This window comes from Cupressus sempervirens, chromosome 2, assembly GCF_028749045.1.
Source record: "Cupressus sempervirens isolate cs-2001-9-10 chromosome 2, ASM2874904v1, whole genome shotgun sequence".
NCBI lineage: Eukaryota > Viridiplantae > Streptophyta > Pinopsida > Cupressales > Cupressaceae > Cupressus > Cupressus sempervirens.
In genome coordinates, this window is record NC_143119.1 from 530,315,620 (window position 1) to 530,327,835 (window position 12,216).

Here is a 12,216-nt window from a genome sequence, read left to right on the forward strand (position 1 = left end):
TTGGTGATGCTTTGTTGGTCGAACCGAATCCGGATTTGGGGAGATGCACTGCACCACTATGGTTAAGGCAAATGCTTATGCCGAGAGGCGAGGTGGTAATGGCTCACGCAGTTGATGATATCCAAGGACTAATAGAAAAGGATGATAGCGAGAACCAAAAACAGATGGCAAATACGGTGGCAAGGGTAATCAGAAGCGACAGTGATGGTCACCGAAGGGTTCAGATTGCTATACCAACAGTCAATAAGGCAGCGGATGAGATTGCAGCCCAGGAGTACGAAATAGTAGAACATAATTTGGGAAGAAATACAGATGATATGGAATGTGAGGAGGTTCAGGAAGGCATAGCATCAATCAGAGAAAGATTGAGGAAGGCAAACGAAAGGATAGTAAAGTTGGAGGCCGAAAACAAATATTGGAGAGATTGCCAGCCAATCCAACAGCTGCATCAGGCAGCCCTTCCTCAAGACAGCGGGAGCAATTCAGAAGAGGTATCAGCTCAATTACATGAAGTAAGGGGTTGGATCTATGATACAATCCAAGATGGGCAAAATTTCTTGCCCTCCTTCATCTCAACATTCCAGTCATTGGTGACTGTTAGAAACAAATTCAGATTATTTGAAGAGGAATGGAAGAATTTTCTTCCCATCAAGGATTTGGTTATTCCTAGGCTGCAGGCTTTCATTAGGCTACTAGAGGCATATTTGGAAAGAGCCCGGTTGGTTGATGAGAGAGGATTGAGCATAGTTGAATCTTGGTATGTCGCATTGACTACCAGATTCAGAACACTTGAAGAAATTCATGATGAGATTGCACAACACGGCCCAAGCGTCGACACTTCCATTTCGACCATGATGAGCGACGTTGGGGTGGCGCTTGATTTTGAGGGTATTAGAGAGGAGGATGTCAGTGAGACAAGATTTGGATCGAGATTGGATGAGTTAGGAAAGGCTGCCGTCAAAAGGAAACATCTGAACACCCTTTCCTCACTCAATGCTTTTATTGGGTTTGCAAAGGAATATGAGAAGGATCACGAAAGGATACTACAAGCAGAAAACAGCGTGGCAAAGTCAGCAGAACTCCGAGCGAAGCACACACCTTGTCCTCCTATGGAAGAAGTTAACGAAAGGCTAGCTAAGTTCATTGCCTTAGCTAAAAGAACAAAAGAAAAAGGAAGAATTATATTAGAAGATCATCTTATGTAAGCCCAAGTGGCAACTTTCTCTTTCTTCTAGAATAGGACAAGTGTTTGTTTCTGATTGGCCACCATTTTGGTGCCTTCTCATTGGTTGCCACTTTTGCACTTTTTTCATTGGTCCATTGAGGTGGCATCTTCTCATTGGCCGATGGGGTGGCAACCCTAATTAGGGTTTTTGGATCCAATCTGGATCGTCGATCTTGTTTTGATCTCTACCGTCCATTGTATTTTGGACCTCTATATAAGGCCATTGGCTCTCATTTGTAAAGAGGGGGTTGGAGAAATTGTTGCGAAAATAATACCAAAGTGCTCTCTTTTTCATTGCATGTTGACTAAGAACATTGGGTGTTATTGCATGTTTTCTACTTCCACATAGTTAAATTTTCTTTTCAAGTTGAAGCAATTTCATTTCAAGTTGTTAGAGTAAGAGTAAAATAAAATGGATAGTTGCATGGTAGCTTTGGTAGATGTTTGATAGGGGTCAACATTAGGCCACTAGCATTCTAGCGGCTGGTTGGGAGGCTTTGTGTGGTGATCTAGTTTACTTTCCTTTGAAGCGTTGCATCTATGGAGGTAGGGCCGCTGGTTAGCCTTCATTAGATTCGATCCCCGTCCACCTGCTAACCTTCCATTCTTAGGAGTAGGAGTAGTTGAGCAGCCAAATTTCATGCTTAGAAGAGGTTAGTTAGAGAAGTAAACCAAAACGTCGGCATTCTCACCTTCCATCGCCATTCATCCTACATTGCCATCATCGCGCCATCAACATCATCTAGCATTCACACCGAACCACCATCTCCATTTTCTCACCAAGATCCAAATTTTTCTCAAACAAGAAAACGTAAGGCCGCCTACGTGATTACCAGCAAATCACATTGATAAAACTGAGCGAGTATCCAACGGTGTAAGGAACATTGGAGTTATACTCATGTCCCATGAGAGATAACTTTTCAAGAGAGGAATTGTGTATTTGATATTCTGTATCAAGCATCCAATTACTAATATGTTATGTAGTGACACAAAACTCGCATCAACACTATTATTTAAGGTGCCTTATGACACCATTTGTGAAGCATCTTATATTTTATTTTATTATTCATGGTGGTCTACTTATTTAGACATGGAATCAATTTGGTAGTTGTAGGTTGAAGGACAAAGCTTGGAATGCAGTTGTATTTCAAGTGTGATATGAATTCCTTTAGTTTTTTCTGTTGCTTGTTTTTTATTTATATAAGATTGGAGATGTTTATTTTAGGACCATGTGGTTGTGCGATGGTGATTCACAATGACTAATTGGAAAGCTAGATTGTAGTAGAAACCTTAGAGGAAAGAGTTAGTTTCTATTGATTGTTCTTACTTGCATATAGTGTTAGTCAAATCCTTATTTGGAATATTATATGCATGGTTTTCAAAGAAGAGGAAAACCTATCCATGTTTTGATTAAGTAAAAATAGGTTTTAAAGGACCTGAAACCTTTTACATAGGAACATAACGACAAGAGCAGAGAAGCCTAGGAGAATTGTGCATCAATACCTAAGAACAAAACTAACTAAGACAAGAAGCCTTAAAACAAATAGCAGGAAAAGACAACAAAAGGAAAGCAAAGAGATAACACAAATACAACTACAGGGTCTTCAGTAAATCAGTTGTCTGGTCTGGTGTTCATGTATTCGCAGAGGTCTTCAGATCATCCATTTTTTTGGCTTCCACGACCTCAATCGTTTTTGAGTTAGTGCTGGTATGCTTGCTGGGTTTGCGGTCATCTTTCATGTCCTTGGAGCCTTGACCTTTCCCCTATTCAAATTTTTTTAGTAGAGTATTCAAATTATGCATTGTGGAAACTGGAAAATGCAAATGAAGGATTATTTATACATAAAATATTTGTGGCAACCATTACAAGGAAAAGCTAAGAAAGCAGCAGTCATGTTCGATGAAGATTGGGATATTTTATATAGAAAAGCACTAGGAGCAATTTCATTGTGCTCAGCTCCATCTATAGCATTTAATATATCTAAAGGAAATAGAGCTGCTGAATTGATGAGTATATTGGATAAATTATATGAAAAACCTTCCGCATTGAATAAGTTATTTCTTATTTAGTCATTGGTTAATATGAAAATGACTGAAGGTAGATCTGTACCAGAACATTCAAATAATATTAATATTATAACTAGTCAGTTAGCTTCTATAAAATTACTTCTGATGAAGAAGTGTGCTTCTATAAACATTACTTCTGATGAAGAAGTGTGGACTGTTAAATCTTGTTCTCTTTGCCAGTAAGTTGGAACAATGTGGTTATGGCAGTTAATATTTCTGTTTCTGATTCAAATACCTTGAAATTTGATGATGTTGTTAGTGTTATTCTAAGTGAAGAAATGCAAAGGAAAAACGAGGGTGAGACACCAACAGGTGATGCTTTTATTACAAATGACAGGCACAAATCAAGAGAAGAGGGAGGAATCCAGGTGATCATAACAAATCACAAGCAAGGTCAAAATCTAGAAGTAGAGAGACTGGCTGTTGGTTTTGTAGCAAGCTAGACCACATCAAAAAATATTGTTGGTGATATAAGAAGGTTGTGGATAAACAAAAATAAGAGGAAGCCAATGTAGCACGCCAAGAAGATATGGGTATTCTTATTCTAGGCATCGAGGAAGCTGCAAATCATGTTTGGGTGCTTGATTCGAAAGCATCATTTCATGTGACCCACTAAAAGGAGTATTTCGAAAATATGACTCTTTTCTTGGTAAGGTGTTCTTGGTAACCATGACTCTTTTCCTATTTCTGGTAAAGGGGACATGTTTTTAAAATATAAAAATGGGGGTAGTTGGCTGTTAAGGGAAGTTAGATATGTTCCTCAGCTCAAACACAATTTGATTTCAGTTGGGCAACTGGGTTCTCAAGGGCGCAAAGTTAGTTTCAAATCCAATAGATAGAAGATAATGAAGGGGGCTGTGGTAATATCAGAGGGCAGTAAAATCAGTCGCCTGTATTTAGTAGAGAGTTGCTTCAAAGTGGGAGATTTTTTGTTACCCACAAAATCTACCTTATCAGATGTTGTAATTGATTCTATCATTGATGAATTCCTTGATATGTTGGAATTTGGCACTGATTACGTGTGGTATTTATTCTGATAAAAAGTTTGTGCAATCTGTCATGGAGATACACAAACGTCTATGGAGGGTAGTTTTGAAAACAAGCAGCATGTAGAGCTCATGGCGGACGAGAATAAAGGACAATTTATAAGTGATAGTAAATGGCGAGGAGGAATTTGCAAGTGCACTGAGAGAGAAAAAGAAACGAGGGAAAGATTGAAGAGCCAGATAAACCAAAGAAGAATCTTGATTTGGTGAAGGTACTTGCAGACAAAAAATCCACTGTTTCGATCTCTGAGCCAGTTTTTGAGCCCTGAGACAATGATTGAGAATGATCACATTGGTGAATTCTCAGTAGTAGAGCAGGAGGTTGCAGCTGATAAGATAAGATAATGATATTAATGTTCAACAAGAGACTAACAAAGGGTCTAAGGGATTGGAAGATACAACAGTGAAGAAAAAATAACCCAGCAGGAACATCAAATGGTGTCCGTGAAAAAACAAAAAGAAAGCAAAGAAAGGGAAAAATAACAGATGAGAGGACTATAAATATCCTTTCTCGGTAAAAAGAAGTCAAGCACTGAAGAAGAATTCCATTTTACAGAACAGGTCCAAATTTCGGAAGCACCTGTTGTTGTAAATGAAACTGTAACTAAACAATGGACCCCATCTGTTAACAATGAAGTTAAATCTGAATGTGAAGTGTCTGTTGTAATTAATGATGTTGTGAGGAAATCGTATGCATCAATCATTAAAGTGACAGTGGAAAACATAGCACCTGTGGTCGTAGTTCGGAAAACTTCTACAGTGAGAACTGTAGCGGTAAGTGTTGAGTGCCAACCAAGAAATTCATCCCTGCCAAAGGTGCTACTGAGATTTCTAGTCCATTTCCTGCCAATGGAACTGACAACAGTACTAAAATTGATTCAGAAGGAAATGGATGGTCTATCTATATCAGAAACTTACCTTACAATGCTACTGCATTTCAACTCGAGGAAGACTTTTAAGACATTCAAGTGAGGAGTAAGCAAGGGGGATTCTGCTATGGTTTTGTTGGATTTGAAATAGCAGCCTCTGTCCAAATGGCACTGAAGGTACCCCTCTGTCCAAATGGCACTGAAGGTATCCCCTATTACTAATGGCAGAACGCAAGCATCCATAGAAGAGAAGAGGCCAAATTATGGTGGCCCTAATTCTGATTTTAATTCTAGAGGCTGTAAGAACTGTTGGATGTCAAAAGAGAGGTCTGTTCCATTTTATTGGTATGAGAATTATAAGGGCTTGTCTCGTGAAATCCCCAGAGCAGAGCAGTTCGATGAAATTCACAAAATTTTATGAAGTTGGAGTAAGTTTTACCGAGTCTGATTTAGTTTGGAAAAGATTGATTCCTGGTGTTTATAACAGGTCTTTGCAAAATTGAAGTCATGCATACTTTTTTCTCCATGATTGATTTGATGTTATGTGAAATTGATAGTTTGCAGCAGCAGTGGTTGGGTTTTAAGTGGGAGATTGTTGTATCCTGAAAGCCAACAATTACTTATGTTTTCCCTCCAAATCCTCTGGCTCTTTGCATCCTGTGTATGGCTGATATAATTGCTTATAAAATGGTGTGCTATTGTTGTGTGCAAGGATCTGAGAATTATATCTTGAACAATTGATTAATAACTATATTGCCCTGCTTGAAAGTGGATATAGCGTTTATGGTGAACCACGAAAAAATTGTCTCGCCTCTTTTGGATCTTTGTTTAGTGTTGTTTAGTTTTCATTAACTTGCTGTTTATTATTTTAACCCTCACCGTTATTATGCATTTCTAAACAGTCAAGTGGAACACAATTTCCTGCGATTCCAACATTCAAATTATAGACCATGGAATTTAATATACATAACATGGGTTTCACGACATTGATCGTTTGACCCAAAGGATCAGAAGAAAGACTTAAAATCCCTCAAAACATCTATCTATTTTCTTCTGTCTATTATATTTTACTTAGTTCATATTTCTACTTCAGAGCGTTTTTAAGATTATAAAATTGGCCAGGCCTTACATTATCATTTTTAAGAGTATGCAGGCCCCATCCAGACGAGTGTTCTGGCAGTGATTTGGATGGTGACTTATACTTTGTAAGCTGGGATACGTCTCTTATTCCACCTCAACAGGACAGCCCAATGGATTATGAGGCAAAGCCAGCAGAAATATTGGACCATGCGGTTACAATTGAGGTATGACTGTTACATGGAGATTTGAGATTATTCTAGTGTTTTGAGTCATGGAATGCGCACGTTAGTGCTTTTGCTCTGATTTCGTTTGAAGCTTAGAACAGGCGACTATTTGGGCTTTTACTGTAGGCTAACCCACCTTCCTGTCTTTTTTCAAAGTGTTGTGATTGACAACATAGAGAACTAGCAATCTCAGCCACCTTCCTGCTCTGCCCATTTTTCTTTAGAACACCAGTCTATCAGCATCTGTAGAAAATTAGAAATAGCAAATGGTGATATCTTAACGTCAATAGTTTTACAGTGCTAATCGACTTAGCTGCTATATCTTGGACTTTTCCTAATCCAGATGGCTTCACGATGCAGGAGATTCAAGAGTATTTTGTCAATTATATGGTGAATGACACATTGGGAATCATATCCAATAAGCACACTGTTTATGCTGATCTGGAGCTCACCATGGCTCGAAGTCCAAGTTGCCTAGAGTTGGCCAAGCTCTTTTCAACGGCAGTGGATTTCCCCAAAACTGGCGTTCCTGCTCATATACCACCTTATCTAAATCCAAAATGTTATCCTGATTTCATGGAGAAAGAGGATAAATCCATGTACGAATCAACAAGAGTTATTGGAAAACTATACAGATCTATCAAGAAATTGGCAACGGAGGCTCTTTTCATGAATCCATTCACAAGGGAAGTTGCACAAAAGTCATATGATAAGGATTTGGAGGTGCGGGGGTTTGAGTACTATCTTGAGGAAGCAATAATGTGCAAAAACTGTTATGACTCCAGATTAGCCATACTAATGTACCATTATGGAGTTAAGTATGAAGCGGAGATTGTCAGTGGAAACATCTTCAGTTTATCAAAGTTTCGTGGCTCTAGGCTCGGAGATCTCAAAGAAGCTATCATGACAGATATTAAGGCTCTGAAAATGCAAGCAAGGTCGTGGTTTGACGATGAGGAAGGTAGCTCCAATGGTGATAAATATGCAAAAGCTTCTGCCTGGTATCATGTAACATATCATCCTAAATATTGGGGTCGCGGAGAATATGGAGGGAAAGATGAGAACAACCCTCATTTTATAAGCTTCCCTTGGGTCATTTATGAAAAGTTATTGCGAATCAAGCGCAAGGTTTTAAGGAAGTAACCAGTAAAATAAGACAATGGGATATGCTCTTCAATGAGCACAGATTTGAATTTTTTAAAATAGCAGGAGAGATTTTTTAACTGCAAACGAATAAATGGTTTTTTGGTGGATTAGGTATCCTTTCGTGGAAACAGCTAATCTTTGTTTGAATAGTAGATTAATCTGAGTATTTGAAAGGTTACAAATTTACCAAGTAAAGGATGGAAGGCCTTTTTTCATATTAATTGATAATTTTAATTGTTTTTGAGACAATATTTGTTTTTTTTTTAAAATATTTTTTATGTTTTAAAATATTTCTGGCTAAATTTTTATTTAGAAATAATTTTGAAGGAATTAGGGATTAATTTATTATAATTCTAATTTTAATAGAATTTTATTTAAGTATGATATGTTGAAGTGAAGACGATTAGTTTAGAATTATGAAAATGAAAATAGACTAGTAGTTGTATACTTTTGTGTGTAACAATTAGTTGATAAGACTTTGTTAAAAATAAACTACTAGTGGGGGATGAACTTGCATGGCGGTAAGTCATGAGCCTTATTTGGGAGAGGTCTAAAGCTTGACTCTTACCCACCCCATCAACTTTGGTCGTGATTTGCAGATGTTTATCTTCCCGCTTAGTTTTCCCTCTCACACTGGTTGGATATTTGTTTTCCCATGTTGATTAAACATGTGACATGCATGTTGTTGGGATTGGTGTGCTCATCTTCCTTGGCGACTTAGTTCTACCTTTCCCACATGTTGGTTCAGTTGCATCCGTCAATGCTCGAGAGATATAAGGTGATAGGGAGTTATAAGTAGATTTGTGATGTAGAGATAAGGAGATTGGGAGGTATGAGATGTGATTTGGAGTGATAAGGTGAATAGTTGTGGAGTCTCTTGACATTGTTGTTTCTGGATTGGTAAGAGATATAAGGTGATAGGGAGTTATAAGGAGATTTGTGATGTAGAGATAAGGAGATTGGGAGGTATAAGGAGATGTGATATGAAGTGATAAGGTGAATAGTTATGGATTCTCTTGATGATGTTACTTCTAGGTTGGCGAGAGATAAGGTGATAGGGAGTTATAAGGAGATTTTTGATGTAGAGATAAGAAGATGGAGAGGTATAAGGAAATGTGATTTGGAGTGCTAAGGTGAACAATTGTGGATTCCCTTGACGGTGTTGTTTCTAGGTTGGCAAGAGATATAAAGTGATAGGGAGTTATAAGGAGATTTGTGGTATAGAGATAAGGAGATGGAGAGGTATAAGGAGATGTGATTTGGATGATAAGGTTAATAGTGTGGAGTCTCTTGATGGTGTTACTTTTGGGTTGGCATGAATCTCACACAAATTGGCCTCAAGGTTTCTTTTATCGCGATGTCTGCTAGAGCCAAATACTAGAGGTGTTAATGAATTATTGTAGGGATGAAGGCCCCCAAATACGATCCCACTAGTTCAAAGTTACAGACAAAAGTACCGATCAAAAAATTTAAATTAATCATTAATGATATGTAGAGGAATTTGGAAATGATATTTAACAATCATTAGTTCATGAGATTTCCTTGTAATTTTATATTTTTCCAAATGTGTCAAATTTGTTATTGTTTACTGCATAATATTGATAGAAAATAAATAACAAATAAAATATAAAATATCATTCAATCTTGTGAATGAAAGACTATTAAAGAATAGTTTGCCATATAAATCTAAATAATGATTTAAAAACATTAAAAATGAATCCATATGCATTCATCACAATGTTGCAAAAATAAAATAACACTAAGTCTTGTGATAAATATTTTGTGAAATAAAAATATAATGAATTTAAGTAAAATAAATATTGATGAATGCACATTTTTAAATATTTTCTTAAAAAGAATAAAAATTTATTTTTAAAAAATAATTTAATTAAATTAATATTATTACTATGGTTTATATATTTGAAGTAAAGTCATTATCAAAATATTAAAAAAAAAACATGAACCATCTCTTATGTAGTACCGTTGAATTGGATTTAGATTAAAATTAAGTTAAAAAAGGTTATGTTACCTGTGCTAAGTAAATGCATTCAGAGAAGCATGAGATTATTCAAAGGTTGTGGGTGACCTATGACTAAAATAAACCCCTAGAAAAGGTCGGCTTCCTGAGGTATCACCTAAAACTAACACTCTTCAGAGGGAAAAGATTAAGGAAAAACTTAAAATTGGAAATGGCATAAACAAAGGCTAAGATTAAAAATGTTGTAAAGGAGGTGATACACCAAAATATAAAATACAAATTGCTTCTTAGATATCAACTACATGCACTCATAAACTTGTACAACCCATTGCTTCATGCATGTGCATAAGTGTTGAACATAAAGGCCTAAAAAAATTATAAGCTTAGGAAGGGCAGGGGTCTTTCATAACATGAAAACTATAATAATTCTTTTGCCGCAAATTGCAACCTACATACAAACACTTCAAAACCACATAAAGAGGTATGTTTATGAGACAAAAATGAAAGGGAAAATGAGCTTTCATAGTCTTATCAATCACACACTTAATATACTAATTCTGTAATGAATGAGAATGCAAAAATGCATAAAGTGATCTCCAATGTATTACTATATCTTCAAAAGTGAGCTACAAAATTGATGCCAGTAAGAGCAAAGGACTGTAGAAATGGTCACTAAGGTTGGGATCCCATGGAGGGGGGCTTCCTTCAAAATAGAGTGGGTGATCGCTTTGAGTTTTTAGGAATGTTTAAAGGTGACTGGCCCCCATGTATTGTGGTTTAAAAATTTCAGCGACTCCATTTGTGGAAGTTGAGAAGATTTTAAAAAGTAAAAACTTTGTTTTTAGTGGGAAAGAATGAGCACAACTTGTCATGTCGCATAACTTTTCCCTAAGTTGGCAGGGCCATTTCCAACCCCACCTCTTTTTCACCCTCTCAATTTAAGAGGGCTAAAAAATAGGGGCTCCTATTTTGGAGGAAAAGATTCTAAATAATTCTCTAGCCCCCGCCGCCCCCCGCCGTCTCTGCCCCCCCCCCCCAAAAAAAAAAAACATTTCTCATGGGAACTCTATTCCCTAAAAAATAGAGCCCAAATCCCCATCATGGGACCCTTGCCTAAGTCTCTCCACTTGTAGCACCACATAAAAGTGAGTGAAAACTTATTAAGTACAACCACCCCAACCAACTGGGGTCAGATGCAAGAAAATAGGCTAAACAATAGCCCTTCCCACTCTTTGAAATGATGCCAAAAGAAGGAAAAAGTCCCTTCAAGATACAAACACAATGATAGCACATCGAAACCTCCTTACAAAGACTCCAAGAACAAATAAATTCCCATTCATACCATAGAATAAGTCAAATTCGACCCTTGGGCTGTCTATATAGAATCAACAAAACCCTTGATCCACTACCTCATCCTCCAAGAAGGAAGCTCTACCCAGCCGACATAATAGTTATTTATTTGTTATATTAAATTAAGATTGTAAGTTGACTGTTTTATAATTTCTAAATAATAAATAAATTATGATATACAACCATTTTGTTAGCTGCATACCCATTTCGCTTCAAAAACTCATGCCCCTCCATATTCAACTCGAAAATGCCACCGCTCCCTTTTGGTACCAAAATAATTGAATTAATTAAGTAAATGTTGAACACCTCAACAAATAAAAATTTGTACAATGATATCATTGGAGTAGAATTTCTAGACCATCCTCGGGCTATGAAGATTTACCATAGAGTTCAATACAAGCTATTTTATGTTATTCAACATTCAATCGAGAATTTATATCACAGGAGCATATTAGTGAACACTAGTAGTTGTGAAGAAATTTTAGCAGACCAGATGCTTACAATAACCATTAGAATTTTTATTAGTGAATAAGTGTGTTTTATGAATCAGTGGATTCCATCAGTGATTGCCAGCTAGTTCCATCAAATTTTCTCAGCAAACTCTAGCAGTGAATCGTCTCCCTTTACATCCAATTCCCTTGTGAAGAAAATAATTATATCCTTGGTCAACATTTTATTGCTCCAAGTGACATCATTTTTAAATATAAAAAGCAAATTTCTACCAAAGAACTAGAGATAAAAAGATTAATTTCAACAATTTCTGAGACTACTAATAAGTGACTAAGTGAGCGAATTTTGGCCAGGTAGACCAATTTTTTTGCAAAGAATGATTGAGATTAAAATTGGAAAACTTTGCATCATCATAAAAATATGGCAAACACGCACGGAAAGAAGAGAAATACAAATCAAATTTTGCATCATCAGAAAATTAATTATAGCTATTTTCATAAAACCAAATATGCTTTGGCTCTATCGAATCCTTTTGAAGCCCTCGTTGTGCTTCATGAGGAAAATCGAGATACACGACTATGGAGAGAAAAAATAGTTCAGAGCTCGATCCACATCAAAATAATGAAATTAAAATTGCAAATGAAGGCTCGAAGAAAGCGATCCCACAACCGAATAGTCCTAATCATAGTGCATGGTTATGCAAGGCGAACAGGTCAGCAATCATAGTGCATGACAAGGCAAACAAGCCAACAACCAAACAAAAAAATGACAGTAGTGAAAA

The 12,216-nt window shown here is 36.7% G+C and overlaps 1 protein-coding gene across 1 annotated transcript in view; it reads left to right on the top strand.

The window, feature by feature from the left end:
• LOC149573295 (putative RNA-dependent RNA polymerase 1) overlaps positions 1 to 7,906 on the top strand; it is a 54,951-nt gene extending 47,045 nt beyond the window's left edge. Inside the window, exons 3-4 of the mRNA XM_089814503.1 lie at positions 6,361 to 6,511; positions 6,872 to 7,906. Coding sequence (XP_089670629.1) covers positions 6,361 to 6,511; positions 6,872 to 7,654 — 934 coding nt within the window. The 3' untranslated portion in view covers positions 7,655 to 7,906. The remainder of the gene's footprint in view (positions 1 to 6,360; positions 6,512 to 6,871) is intronic.
• Positions 7,907 to 12,216: the final 4,310 nt, after the last annotated feature.